Source organism: Phodopus roborovskii, unplaced genomic scaffold (assembly GCF_943737965.1).
Source record: "Phodopus roborovskii unplaced genomic scaffold, PHOROB, whole genome shotgun sequence".
Taxonomy (NCBI): Eukaryota; Metazoa; Chordata; class Mammalia; order Rodentia; family Cricetidae; genus Phodopus; species Phodopus roborovskii.
Window position 1 is genome coordinate 2,706,540 of NW_026125444.1, and position 16,001 is coordinate 2,722,540.

General features: G+C 35.6%; 1 protein-coding gene across 1 annotated transcript in view; it reads right to left on the bottom strand.

The window, feature by feature from the left end:
- Positions 1-314: 314 nt before the first annotated feature.
- Bmt2 (base methyltransferase of 25S rRNA 2 homolog) overlaps positions 315-16,001 on the bottom strand; it is a 42,091-nt gene continuing 26,404 nt past the window's right edge. The window contains exons 3-5 of the mRNA XM_051175695.1: positions 13,992-14,162; positions 3,442-3,556; positions 315-1,646 (exon numbers count right to left, since the gene is read on the bottom strand). Of these exons, the coding sequence (XP_051031652.1) occupies positions 1,017-1,646; positions 3,442-3,556; positions 13,992-14,162 (916 nt within the window). The 3' untranslated portion in view covers positions 315-1,016. The remainder of the gene's footprint in view (positions 1,647-3,441; positions 3,557-13,991; positions 14,163-16,001) is intronic.

Here is a 16,001-nt window from a genome sequence, read left to right on the forward strand (position 1 = left end):
AGTCACAGAAAATTATCTGTTAGGGATTAGAAGGAAATTAGGATACCAAAAGGTCAGGACCATTCTATGAGATATCAGTAGAGGGTTAATTTCAAAAAGGTAAATGGAATTCCAAACTTGTAGTGCAGCACCACCTTAATGGACAGGGAAGGACCCTATCAGAGCTGGTCTCAATAGAATATACTCTTATAAGTGCAAACCCTTTCACAGAGGTGGTCTCAGTCAGTATTGAATATTATACATTGCTCCTTGCTTAAACAGAAAATTCTGTAAATATACTCTAAACTTTAAAAAGTAAAAACGAACTTTCACAGGTAAAATAGACAGAACACTGAGGCCTAAATCAACAATGGAGTCATGGAAATATTACTTTGGCAATGGTGTTTGCTGTACAGTATTAATGAAATTAGAACATAACTCTCTTTCATGTCTAATGTTTGTCTAATGTTTCCAAGATGAGCTTAATATTAAGAGTTGTCTCCAATTTAAAAAAGATTCAGGAATATTGTATCATCAGATTTAACTGAGGGGAAAATGTTTTCTGTAATAGGTAACAATTTAAAGAAAAAGAAAAGTGTACCACAAACAACTAAACCAACCTATGTGTGAAATACTTAACTTGTGAGTCATCAAAGTGCAATCTACAGCTTTCTACACATCTTAAGGTTCCTCATGACAATGATGTAAAGTCAACACTACACTGAAAAGGAACATACATAGTAATTCAGACTTCACAACAGCACGGAGGAGAAAAGAGGTACCTTTTAAAATCTTAATGCAAAATGCTAAAGTAACAGTGGTTTCTACTAAGACGAAGTCACTCTGCATGAAACTTTAAGCTTCCTATATAAGAATAAATTTTGAAATCCAGAAGTAGAAAAAAATAGCAAACTCTTTAAATGTTTGCATTTCTTCTATGCAAACCAGGCTTTAAATACTGAGTTCATGTTAGTATTCAGATTAGTGTAAGCAATATGGTTTAGAAGTATGGAATGGAAGGGCTTTTTGCTTTTATATTAACTTAATAGCAAGATGGGATCTTCTAGCTCATAGAATGGAATAGAGCTGGCTTGACTTTCTCCAGAATCTGAGTCATAAGGAGCATCAGGGAGCTCTGAGAAACCATATGCTAGTTGTTCATCTTCTATATCTGACCGGACATAGCAGGAAGGGTTAGCATACTCCTCATCTTCTACACTGTTGAAATCTTGAGGAATATATAACATCCCTGGGTAGTTCCTACTAACCAAGTCACTTGTGGTTTTAAGGGAGGTTTTCCTAAAAGCCATGAGATGCATGTGAGAAAATTTTGAATACTTGAAGCGCTTAAAGCCCAGGGATTCTATAGCAATCTTCCAGCTCTTCATCATCATAGCGTGCCGGTTCTGATGGGAGGAATCAGGGGTGATGATCAGTAATAAGCCATTCAGCACTAACAGCTCATGGGCTTTCTTGCAGCAAATCCATCGCTGGTAGGGTGACGGAAAATAGGAAAGGAGGAGAGAGAAAACAACCACATGGAAAAGTTCTCCAGGAAGAGAATCAATAGGATTTTTCAGCTGCTTCAGGAAAGCATCTATAGCGTCTTGTGCAAGCTGGAGAGGCTGCTGAAGCTGCAAGTTCAGGAAGTCACACTTATACACACTCTGTAGAAATAAAAACAACAACAAAGACATATTAAGAATTCAAACAGTGTTGTATGCATGCCTATAATCCTGGTACTCAGGACTGTATATGTTAGAAGCCAGCTTGGGTGACATAATGAGTCTCTGTCTCAGAAAAGAAAACAAAAACAATTTCAATATGCTCACCCTAATAATAAGTGTTTCACACCACAATATTTAACATCTCACAGCTTCTCAACAGAATTCAGCAATGACTACCTTTTCCTTCTAACTTTATATAGATTTTCCTTTCTTTCTTTCTATTATTTTTTCTTTTTGAGACAAAGTCTCCTGTGGTACATGGTAGCCTCAAACTTCAAAGTCAAGGCTAACTCAGGTGTCCTGAACCCGTCTCCTCCTTTCAAGTATGTGTACCACCATGCATGTGTATACCACTATATATGTACCACCATGTCCTGTGCTCAACTAAACTTAAAAATTTTGACTACTTAAGTCCTCCAAATTTCTAATCATCATTCTATAGATACAAACAAATACACACACTCTCAAAATTAGGAAACATTTAAAACATCTATTTAAAATTGATGTTTATTTAGAATTTGAGTAAGAACATATGGGAATGATTCATTTGTAACAGTAGCAATATTTATATTTAGTTTATTATCAACGGTTAGCCAGATAAGCAAAAACAAATAAATAAACAACAACAACAACAAAACAAGAACACTTGTAAGGAGATTATCAGAGTTGGTAAATGTTATACAGTTTGTAATTGAGATGTCTGTCAAAGAATGTGTGCTAAAGGCTTGCAAACCAGCTACTAGAACTCATATCCTGGATGTCAGGAGTAAGGGAGGCAACTAAACAAAAAAACTAACCACATTAGTGGACTGATCTAGTGATTGGTTCACAGGTGACAGAAAATTTACAAGGTGAAGCCTAATTAAAGCAACAGATGCTGCTATCTCCATCTCTATCTCTGTATCTGAGGAGAGTCTGCCTTGCCTCAGGCTCAGAATGAGTGAGCTTGCTGACTAAAACCTGACATCCTGAGACTAAAATAACTTTACCTCCTAAATTTGACTTTGTCAAGTACTTTGTCATAATGACAGAAAGGTAACTGACAGATAATACGGGATAGAAAGAATGATGCTGACACTCTTTAAAGTTCAGTAACAGTTAAAAATGATACTGATACAACTTTTATTCTACTCAAAAGTTAATTCCTGCCTTGAACAAATAACACATTAAATTTAATCAACACCATCAAATGGCTGAGGAAAATACAGCAAAGAAATATTTCCTACTTGGGAGACGGCTTGCCATGAAAGCTTGATGACCTAGTTTGAGCCCCTGGAACACACATAGAAAGCAATGCAGACACCTGGAATCTCAGCTCCCCTTCAGGAAGATGGGAGGCTGAGAAGAATCTAGGTTGTTCAGAGCAAACAACTATGGATCCTAAGCAATACACTTACCTTCTGTACTGTTTTACCCTGTAACAAAGGTGTTACAAAGACATCTATGCAACCTACAGATTTTTAAAATCACAATGATTTTACAATGATAGCACACTTCCAAATTCTGGCTTTCTAGATATAAAGGAGAAATAAAACAGAGAAAATAAAATGTCAATATTAGTTAGCTAAATGTTAAAAAGATTCAGAACCTGTATTTAGTTTTGAATAGAAATAATTTACTAGTTGGTAGACCAATGTATACCTGCTATTTTAAGAATGTAAAGATAGTGCATTTTTATTTTTTAAAGATGCATGTAAAAAGAAAAAAAATCAAGACTGTAAATAAAACCACATACCTCTACAGCAGGTACAATATCTATGCCAACAGTTAGAAATTCTTCAAACTTCAAAAACGGATTAAAGCAGCTGCCAACATCAAGTAATCTGATCTTTCCTGAGGCTTGAAGCAACCTGAAAACAGAAATACACTTAAAAAGCAAATTGATTCACATATGAGAAGAAGATTATCAGCTCTTGTCTTAGAAGGAAGACTGAAGAAATGCTGTTGAGGTTGGTTATATTTATGCATTCTATGGCAAAACAGAAATAAACTTCAAATAAAAAATTGTCAAAATGGTTGTAAAAAGTAAGGCTTTGTTTTCTATTTCTTGAACTGTCTTTAATATCTGCCATATAGTGAATTCCACTAGCTGAGCATTTAATCTGTTGTAGTATTTCTTAGCATGAAGAAACACTCTGAAGACACTATTCTCATAGAAGTTAAAACAAACAAAAACCAGGCAACTTATTATTGTGAAAATATTTTTTCCCTAGAAAAGACCCTAAAAGTGTCTGAAAACCATATAATACATTTTGAGAACGATTGTTGTATGAAAAAAAAAAAAGCTCAAATTAATTCCCAATAATCAGTATTATTGTATCTATCTTTGGATTTCACTTTGTCTCAATCACTTAAACAAATCAAAGATAATTAATAATACAGAATTCTTTAAATCAGGAAACTTTCTTATTGTATGCAAGCATTCCTCATTTCCAAAAATAGCAGATGAGGCAGCAAATTTATTCATAATAAAGTTCAATATGGCTCTAGGTAGTAGACAATGGCCTTTGTTGGTCCCAACCCTTAAGTCTAAATAAGAAGTTAATTAAAATATGAGTTTTGACATAGTACAAGGTGATCCTACATTCAAAACAGCTAAACAAAACAGCCCTACAGACTACAGCCAGGATATCTGAATCTTATTCGAATCCCCCATGACAGCGCCCCTTACCAGCAGGAAGTAGTTTGGAAAGAACGACACCCAAATTCCCAAATATTGTGTATAAATGTTTGTTTTCATTTAATTGGACTTTGTTATATAAAATAATAAAAAAATGAGTTTTGAAATTAGAGAGATTAAAATAATAAAAATCCACTGATCTGTCTTTAAAAATGTGATAGGGGACAAGCAGGACAAAATGAGACAATCTATTTAATGTTTAAGCAATGTCTGTTACATATACTTTTAAAGAAGACAGGATATGGCTATATAGCCCAAGATGACCTAGAACTTCTCAATCAGCTAGCATCTTGCCCAGCATGAGCTTCAACTCATAATCTTCCTTCCTCAGCCCTGAGTGTGGCAATTACAAGTATGTTCTAGAATGCCAATTTCTTTAACATTCAAAATTAATATTAACAGATCAAGCAATAAAACTATTATTGTCCTTTATTTAAAAGGAAGAAGTAATTGAATTTACTGAACATGTGTTATCCTATGTTAATATTGACATAATGAAAATATTTGGAAAAATTAGCTCTAAAAATGCATTTATAGTGAAGGGGTGGGTAAGTTAAGGAACAAAAGACTATAAGTGGATATGTAGCTAAAATACTGTTGGACTACATTCTATTTTCAGCATTTTTGCTAATTCTTTTTGATGAGCTGCAGGTGATCACAAATTTCAAATTAATAACATTATACATCATTGAGTTACTTAAGAAAGCCATATACTTAATGAAGCATGCGTAACTTTTTCTTTGTATGTCAACAATAAGACTGTATTATAAAGAACATTAAAAAAGATTCACATTAAAACTAGAAATAACACCAAGTTATGAGGCAGAATGGAAGGCAGTATCAATTCATCTGTGATATTTGATAAATACCAGTCTAGCTATCATGGAGGCATTTTTAAAAATATTAATGACGAATATTTATATGAGAACTCTGAATAAAGCTGACTGCCCTCTACAAATGGGCAGATTGCACCCATTCAGTTGAAAGCAAAGAGAAAAAGAACAGGGTGGCCTAAAGCAAAAAAATTTTGCCTCCAGAATGATTGCAGACTCAATCTCCAGCATCGCCTATTCCCTGGATTCACAGCATACTAGCCCTTCGTGACAGACTACAAATTAGGCAAACCTTATAACCATGGGAGCCAATTTCTTCAAATAATTCTTTTCACTGTATGTATATATGCACATTCCATTGATTTTTTTTTTTTTTTTTTGAGAAAGGCTGACTACAATGTAATCCCAGATAATCTCTGTGTGTGGCAGTTCAACTTCCTGTCTGTTATGATGGATTACCAAAGGGACAAAACCACAGAGGAATGATAATGGATGTCTACTGTAAGTTTCCTTCTCGTATAATGTGTCCTTGTCTCCAAAGTTAGTCTGAACATAATTTCTTGAAAGGAGACTTAGCAGGCACACTGGTAATTTTTATGGATGTATAGATCTGCCATTACCACTAATATGCCTATATTTAAATTATTTATTGCTTTTCTCTTAACACAGTTGGTCTCCTACTGACATATTTTTAAAATAATCTATCTGAATTTGTGTCTTAAGTTTCTAATATGCTAAACTCAAAAATATTTTTCTTTGAGATCGAACGTAGCTCACTTACCTAACATGTCCAATGACTAGGATTTGTTCCTAGCAATTGGAGAAAACAAAAGTGTTTTAAGCTTTCAGTTTGAAAGCAATTACTTAAATTGATGTCATTTTCCCTCTGGGTAGTATCTCTCTGGGTAGTTAAATGTAAGTCTAGTAAAACTGGATCAACTATCATATTACTAGGGGAAGGAATTAAATAGTACATATATTAAATAGTATATATAATAGTATATATATTATATAATGTATAATATATATATATATATATATAAATATAAATTTTAAGTAGTTTATTCTTCAACATTTTGATCTTCCATCTCTTTGAAACCACTTGCAATGTTTTTGGAGTTCCATCTTACTCTAAACACTTCCAGGCATCTCACCTTACTGAATGTTACACAGACTGAAAAGATATTCTAAGGTAACAAGAAAATGAAGAGAATAGTATTAACTTTTTCTGTTTTCTAGCCTCAATTCATCTTCATGCTATAAAGTCAGAGTTAATGCAATCTTGAGACTGACATAAGTGGGAACGGGGGTGTACTCTACTTCAAAATTTTGTCTAACAGAGAACCCATTCACTGAATTACTGAGTTCCTTTACACATACGGTAACTATGTTAGGCTTCGCAGGCACAGCAGAATATCATACCAATTCTAACATCTCTGCTGGCAGAGTTTCACAGTCTAATACTATATAGTGGTTAGTTAGGAAGCCTAAATGGCCCTGAGCTAAACACTAAGTTCATTAATTTAAGCCCTACAGGTCTTTTGCTTTACTGATTTTGTGGGTTTTTTTTTTTTTTTTTTTTTTTTTGGGGATTTCTATGTTTGCAAATATGTGTCTTTGAGTCTATATGTGTTTCTTTTACTTTTTCTTGGGCTCCTTTTTTCTGTTTACTTATTTGTTTTTTTATCTATTTATTATTTTATTTTAGACGTTTGTTTTCTAATAAGAGAGAGAGCAAAAAGGTGTGGACACACAGCTGAGTCTAGAGAAACAATTAGTTTTGTACTTTGTATCCTCTTTCACAACTCTTGTCCTTTTGCTTGAATTTCATCCTCTATCTTTGCATAATATTATCCTTTCATGGTTTCTTTCCTAAACGTTACATTACACCTACATCTACTTACATATAGGCTATGATCCACAGGAGGGAAAATGGGGAAATTTCCTTTGAAACTTACTGACCTAGCTCAATATACATTCTCAGTCCACTTTGTTACTGAAGATCTCATGACTTCATTTTCTTCTTTATAGCTGAGTAGTATTCCGTCTTGTATGCATACATTTTCATTACTGATTATTCTAGAGGGACATCTAGATTGTTGTATTTCCTTGCTATAGTAAATAGCAGAGCAATTAACACAGATGTGCAAATAACTCTGTAGGATAGGGAATACTCTGGGTAGATGTCTAAGAGTAGAAGAGTCAGGTTATGTGGCAGTTAATTTTAAATACATTTTTTGAGGGTTTTCCATAATGTCTGAATTAATTTGCAAACCCACCAGCAGTGAATGAGAATTCTTCTTTTCCTGTGTCCTAACACTGGGCAGATTACTTGATGATAGTTATTCTATTTGGGATGAGGTTAGTTCTGAGTAGATAAAATTCAGCCCTGCATGCAGTGTGGACCCATCAGGATCCAAAACACAGCTCCTACCTCAAGTCCACATAGATGACCCTGGTCATTCCCAGAAGAACACAAGGAAAACAAAAAGACAGAAAGGGCATGAATATGGGGTAAAGAATAAAAGCAAGGGACAGGGCAAACGGGAAGGAGGGAGAAGGAGAGTGGGGTGAAAACAATCAGAATGCATCATGCATTTGCATGAAATTATTAAAGAACAGATTTAATTAATAAAAAAATTTACAAAGGAAAGTGGTCCTCATGGGGAAATAAGTAGCTGATGATTAAGACTGTAACACTGTATCTTATTCTCTATCCATCCAATTCTGCAACCCACACAAACATCTGGACAGGAGCCTGATGGCTACTTTCTGTCTTACAATTTTGTTAATGTGATTATGTTAACATTAGAATATTTATTTAGGTGGTTCAGGGTAATGAAAAATCAGGTAACTATACACAATTACCATGTGCTGTAGTCAGCTGGGTAGATGTCTCAATCTGCACTTCCAGGTATTTTTCTCTTTTTCCAGCCACCATCACACTTGAAGATTATTATTAGTCTACTAGGAACCTCCCAATCCAAGTTCAAATCAATAAAATTTAGTAGTCACCCTTAAAATTGTACAAATATCTCAAGGTCAATGACATCTTAGTTGTTACAGCCAAGAATAGCCAATTAGTTACTGGCAAAAACAGCAATGTTATTTCAAAACAAAACACTTAAGACTCCATTCTTTAAATTATCTTTCTATAGTTTTGTATTAGGTCTCACTAGCTTTGTGTTTACATTAGATTAAGTTAAATTAACTTCCAATTACCAAAGTAATAATGACTTGTTTCAGGCAGTAATTCTAAATGACGCTGGGGACATAGTTCACAGAATTATATTAAAAAATCTTGTAACCTGAGATTAGCAAATTGTTTCAGTGATTTAAAACTCTTACTAAGAAGGCACATTTATTTAAATGTTCCTCTGAACAGAACCTATTTCAATAGAAAATACTTTGTAGTCATATAGTATTTTACAGAAGTTTGATCGGTTCTGGTCTCATGATGATTTCCCAACTGAGTTGTTACCCAAATGATATTTGAATCTTTATCATATTTACTCCATTCATTCTCAACAACCACCAATACTTTGAAAGGTCAGAGCATTGGGATTTTATATACTCCCATTTTTTAAAGAGTAGCTTGAAGGGTATATAGCATTAAGCCTTTTAAATATCTCTGTCCTTTGATGTACATACATTCATGCAATGTATTTTCATCATATCCCTTCTTCCATCTTGCCTCCGACCCTCATATTTGCTTTCCAATTTCATACGCTCGTCTTCTCTTTTAATTTATAGCCAACTGGTGGGTGGTGGCAGCACATGTCTTTAATCTCAGCACTAGGGAGGCAGAGGCAAGAGGATCTCTGTGAGTTCCAGACCAGTCTGGTCTACGAAGTGAATTTCAGGTGAGCCAGAGATATTATTCAGAGAAACCTTGTCTCAAAAAACCAACCAACCAACCAACCAACCAACCAACCAACCAACCAACCAACCAACCAACCAACCAAGAAAGCCTACCAACTTCAGTTACTGTTGCCAGTATGTGCACAGACATAGGGCCATGTACGGGGATATGGATAACCTAAGACTTGCCATGCCCTTTAAGAAAAACCGACTCTCTTTCCACCATCAATTAACTATCAATAGCTCTCAGGGAGAAGTGGGCTCTTGTGAGTGTCTCTTCCCACCCATGCTAGAATGCTGACTAGCTTAATCTGGTGCTGATCTTTTATAGGAAGCCATAGATGCTCTGAGTTTATGAGTACAAAGATCCTGTCACACAAAACATTCATAACAGTCCTTGACCTCTGGTTCTTAGAATCATTCTGCTCTATCTTCCATGATGTCCCTTAAGCCTTGTGGGTAGGGAGTGATCTAACAGAAACATCATTTGGGGCTCAGCACTCCACAGTCACAGTCACTCCACAGTTGTGAATCTCTGTGTCAACCACCACCCACTTTAATAAGAAGCTTCTCTGATGATGGGTGTGAAGCTCTGTGTTTGTCAACACAAGCTAGAGTTATTTGAGAAGAATCTCAATTGAGAAAAATCTGTTCATCAAATTTGTCTGGGGTTGGGGAGGGCATTTCTGGATTAATCATTTATATAGGCAGGCTCAGCTCTCTGGGGGTGGGGTGGGGTTCCTACTCCTGGACTGGTAGTCTTGGGTGTTACAGCAAGCAGGCTGAACAAGCCGTGAAAAGCAAGTCAGGAAGCCCCATCTCCCCACTGCCTCTGAATCAGTTCCTACCTCCAGGTTCCTGCCACAACTTCACTCAGTGATGGACTGTTACAGGGATGTTTAAACTAAATAAACCTTTTCTCTCCAAGTTGCTTTTGGTCATTTTGTTTTTTTTACCACAACAATAGAAAGCTAACTAAAAAGATTGTACTAATCTGTATGTATAAAGACAGTATTTGGAAGGCAGCTCAATGTTTTGTCTATTTATTCGGACTCAGTACATTAGATATTAACCAAGATTATCAACTAAGCAACTACTAAAATGAAGAAAACATTGTCTTCCCGACTGTTACGAACACAGTAAGTAAGTGTAATTATTTGCATTGTGCTTACATATAAAATCTGCAACATGTATTTTTAACCAAGATAAGTTGTGGAAGACAATAACATGGATTTCTATTTAAGTATTGTTTTGGCAAAACTGGCTTTAAATTTTATAAAATACAGTCATTTAATTCAGAACTGCTACCGTGATAATTTTGCTAAGCCTCCTGACTAGGTATTTACAAATTTACCAAATTAGCATACAGCAAACTAAATGAAAACTCTTACATTCAGGTTCAAGCGCACACATTTGCATTAATATTTTTACATATTAATACGAGGGACTGACAATTTATTCCAGTGTCATTATAGAAAAAACAAAAACATAAAAACACCTCATGCTGGTAAGTTTGGGCAAATGAACTCAATTCAACAATCACATGCAAGAGCCCAGAACCATCTACAATGATAGTACGTAGACAATTATATTAGTAAGAGATAATCATATAGAAAAGAGATTTGGATCATTGTATTGAAGGACATACAACAGAGAAATTTATATGAAGAATACTATGCAAAAATGAGTGTTTTATTAGCACAGAAAGCGTATACAAAGTTCTGAATGGACATAGTGTTTACTGCACAAAAAACTTCATGAATGCCTTACAGAAAGCCCCACTGCCATGCCTCCCCTAAGCAAGAGGATTGACTCTAACCTTGAACTTTGCCAAAATAAATCCTTCTTCATTACTCTTGCCAGGTATCTAATCACAGCAATGAGTAAAGTAACTAAACATATCAACAAATCTATTCTTCTAGAAGTAAATATAAGGTTGGACAAAGCCATGAAAAATAAACATTCCAAGGGGTTTAATGGAGAGGCAAGTAGAGTGAAGAATGTCTGTCATGAAAAGAAGTTGAATGTAGGTTAAGCATCTGTGCTATGCTACCTGGAGTTGTTCTTGTTTCTGCCCTACCTTGCTTTATCAAAGGAAAACTTCAGATTCCTCCAGGAGAAAGCTGGCTGCGAATCTGCAGCAACGTTACTGCTGGATGGGGAAGAAATGGTTTGGAGTGTGGAGTGGAAAATTTTATAGCATATTCTCAGTGAACAAAGTAAACTGGGTTGGAACAAACAGGGATAGTTAGCAGGCATGCTAGTCTTGGGTTGATATAGTAGTCTTGGTCAGGCTGAGCTTCAGACTAGAAGATAAACCAGAAATTTAGCAGCAAGATCCAGGAAAAGGAAATAAACATACAGGAACTAGATAAACTCTCCACAAGAACATGGCTTAACGGCAGAAAGTGAAAGGTGAGGCTGGTGTGCATACTGTTTACTTTTTAAATATCTTCCTCACTCAACACATACACTGACAAGCAGAAGATGGAAGTCATCCTGACCCAGAGGATTTGAAGACAACTTTTAATCTATCAGTGTTTAATGTAACATGATAAATAAATGACCCAGAGACTGGTACTGGGGTTCAAGCTGGAGATCAGAAAAACAAAGCAGCCAGCCACTAGCTCTTATCTGCACCTCAGCTCAAATCAAAGGGGTGATCCTCAAACTTCTCCCAACTTCACTGCTCCTCAGGTTCACTCAGACTGCTATGTTCTCCTCAACTTGGCTGGGGACTACTATCAGAATGCTGCCCTATCCTCAATGTGGCTGGAGAATGGATAGATGCCAGCTCTGAGACTCTGTTTAAATTTAAGACTCTGTCTTAAATACCTCCCTAATGCTGGGATTAAAGGTGTGTGACCCCAGCTGTTGAGATCACCTTTGTGTGAGCTGTTTCTTCCAGGACTGGATCACTTTGGTGTAGTCACTGTGGCCTTCAACTAACAGATCTGTGTTAATCCTGAGTCCTGGGATTAAAAGTATGTATCACCACTGCCAGATCTATACAGTTTGAGGCTGGCTTTGCTTTCTGAATCCTCAAGCGAGTTTTAAATAATATATCACCACAGTTTAATCAATAATCTATCAGTGTTTAATCATTCAGCTATGGAGATACAGGTACAAACCCTAGAAAACTAGCTTAAAACTATCAGCTAAAAAAGAGGCAACACAGACATCAGCATAAACAAACCACAGAACTTGAAGATCAATTATATTCAGGAGAAAAACGAGAGACAAAGGAAAGGAAGAGAGAAGGGAGAACAGGAGGGTATGAAGGAGGGAGGAAAGAGGAAAAGAGGGAAGGAGGGAGAGAAAAAGGGATGAAGGAAGGGAGGGAAGGGAGGAGAAGGAGAGGGAGAGAGAGAGACAGAGAGAGACAGAGAGACAGAGAGAGAAAGCTTATTTCTCGATCCCCTTAGGAAAAAACCCTCAATGACAAGTTTTATATTACATATGGGCAATGTTTAACTACCAACAAAACACTGTAAAATATGCAAAGAAAAATATAAAACTGTGGAATATAAAAATATGAAAGTGCAAAAAAAGCAGTAAATAGAAGCTTACTCTGAGTGAATAAAAATTTGAGATTCTGCAGATATAAATCTCAAAGCAATAATTATAAAAGGGCCAAATGGGTATTAAGTATAAACTTGTAGTCTCAGCTACATGACAGGATGAGGGAAGGATTGTTTGAACCCAGGAATTCAAAGCAAAATAACAAGATCCTACCTTAAAAACATAAATTTAGAGACTTAAAAAAAAAATCCTAAGTTTAAAGAATCAATAAAAAATATGGCAGAAGTATATAAGGGAATCTCGGAGCTAAAGAACTATACAGCTAGAACTATATAGTAGAGAACCATATAGTAGAGCTATGCTTTTCATAGCTACCTATTTTGAGGTAGCTATATGAGTGTTTATTCTTAGCAACATTTTATTTATTTGGCAGTGTTGGGGATTGAACCTAGAGCCTCACAGATGCTAGGTGAATACTCCTCTATCTCTAAGCTACAGCCTTAGCCAACAATTTAAAAATATTTTAGTTACTTCATGACATCTAAAGTACAAGATGTTTGGTAAGTCATTATAAGCTTTACAATAATCTTAAGGTAAAAATGACTTGTTCTTTCCTAGTGAACTAATCAATGACGTGTTGGTTTTATTTAGATAAAAGTACTCATAACTAGATAATACTTTTGACACAGAATAAGGTCAGAGTAACCAAAGATAATGCTATGCTGGCATCAACAATACTGAAATTATTTAAAAATTTAAGTTTGCTGTTATTAGTTTCCACCATTTATCAAAAATGTTTCCACAACTCTCAAGCAACTAAAATAATATTATATGACACCAAAATTTACTCTGACACTAAGACGCATACATAATTTTATACTAATGATTAACTGGACTATAATACTCATGAACTTGCAAAGTTTATACCTATATGCGTGTGCGTGCATGCGTGCACACACAGATACACACACACCACCAGGCACATTTTCAATTCAACAATAACATGATGATGGTTGATTGTTATTAATATTGTTTTTGTAATTTCTTAGTGGCTGAACATTTAAAACAATTTAATTGGCTTTCATTGTGATTCTTTGTATTGTCATAACCATCACAACAAGTAGTTGTCATTAATAACATTTAATAAACCACACTTTTTTCATTTTTATAAGGACAATATACTCTATAGAAACACTAAGTTTTCCTATACTTAATATACTTAACAATATTATAAATTTGTTTCTCAAACATACGTATACTAGAGTAGAAAATAAGTGGCCTACTCCTAAGTATTGGCTCTTCCAGTATTTTACACTGTGTAAACCATTCTATTCACACTAACACAGGTACCTAGGGAAATGTCGACTGAGACAGATAAAGCATACTTACTCAGTTATAAATTCAGGGCTTGTAAAGCTGAGGTTTGTTAAATGACCTTCAAGTTTAGAAGACTCGTGCACGGTTAAGGCTGGAGTGGTCTTAGTGGCGAGTACAGCTCTTTTTTCATCTTTCTCGAGTGCTTTTCTCTTCCCACCATTTTGGAAATACTCTCTGCATATACTAAAACCAAAAGAAAGTTGTGTTTTAAAACATTATATGTGATGAAGTAAAAAAGAAAGAAAATTCACCCTTCATTATTATTTTAGGTGGTAAACTTTCAAATTAAAAGGTTCCATGTTAAAAGGTCAACTATTACAGTCATGGCTATTTACAATTGTTAACATGACTACATCTGGACAAGTGACTGGGTATACCCATGAGATATTTTTCTTGGTTAGATCACTGAGGTAAGAAGACCCACCCAGAAATTCAGATCTTCTGAGGCAGGAGAACCACCTTAAATCTGGGCCCCTTCTGCTGGCAGCCTATATAAAGACCAGGGAAGAAAGAAGCACTTGTTCTTTGCCTGCTCATCCCTGGGCTCCCTGGCTCATTCCTTCATTGGTATTAAATCCTACTTCTTTGGGATCCTGACATATACTGAAGACTAGCTGAGACACCCAGCCTTGTGGACTGAACAACTACTGGATCTTGAACTTTTTGTTGGTAGAACAGCTATTGCTGGATTAACTCGACAACAGCCTGTAAAGCGCTATAATAAATCCTATTTATTTATTTAATTACTTACTTATTTATATGTTTAATAGATTGATTCATTCATTCTGTCAGTTCTGTTCCATTCGAGAACCCTAACTAGTACAATTACAATTTCAAAAAACATTATTATTAAAAAAGATGTTAAACAGGTTGGTTCCTGAGCCACATGCATTAGGTAAGTTCCGTCTCTATTTGCTATCCCTTCCACCATCTATTTGCCATCTGTATACAAGCCTAGCTCCAGACTTGCAAACTATGCTCCTTGACCCCTTTTGTTCAATCAAGTATCACCTTTGCTGGCTGGATGAGGAGATTCTGTCTTATACCATCATTCTCCCTACCTGTTCTCATTTACACACCCACAGCCTTAGTTCCAGTCTGCTTGTCAGGCTTTGAATCTGCTTTGGACTTGATCATCTTTGACTGGTAAGATATTCTTTAGCTATCCCAAGCTTCTATTTACCCACTGCAATCTCTATACCCATTGTTGTAACTCCAGACGTCATCTTTGCCTGGTCTAGTTCAACACCTGATCATCAGCTCTACCATGCCTAGTTCTAGTCATGCAGCTCCTGTAGTAACTCAATATAAGGCAGGCCCAATTCTCACATCAGTCACAAACCAATGAGAGTTCACATGCCTAGGTCAACTCACAAAAACACAAGCAATACAAATGGCCAAGACAATGTCATAAATCAAACTCACCAATCCTACAGAATTGTTCTAAGAACTACCTAGATGAATCCCAGGACAGAAATTAGAAGAATTATAAATTTTATCAAAAATGTCTGTAATTTAAAGAAGAATGAGCAAATATTTCATAGACTCCAAGAGGATAAAAATAAACACCAGAGTGATGCTTAAGAAAACACAAATACACTGCTAAACAGTGAAGGTAATTCAGAATTTGAAAACAGAAGTTAATGAAGAGATAAAAATACTGAAGAAAACACAAACTGAAATGAAGAGGGAATTGAAAAACTCAGCATTCCAATTAGAAAGCTTAGGGGAAAGCCTTACAAACAGAAAGAATCAAGCAGAATACAGAATACCAGTACACAAAGTTAGGGTAGAAGGTCCAGACCAAGTAAGTAAAGAATTAAAAAAATAAAGCACAGGAAAGGAACATGAAAGAAATGTGACTCTGTAGAGGGGACCACCGTGGGTTAATGGTGTAGATAAAAACTGTGGGTGAGGAAAGCACAGAATAAGAGAAATCTTACATAACAGGAACTAAGCAACACTGAAGCCTGAGAGAAGAACCTTGTTCCTTGATTTCATCTCTTTTCCTGTTGCTCTGAT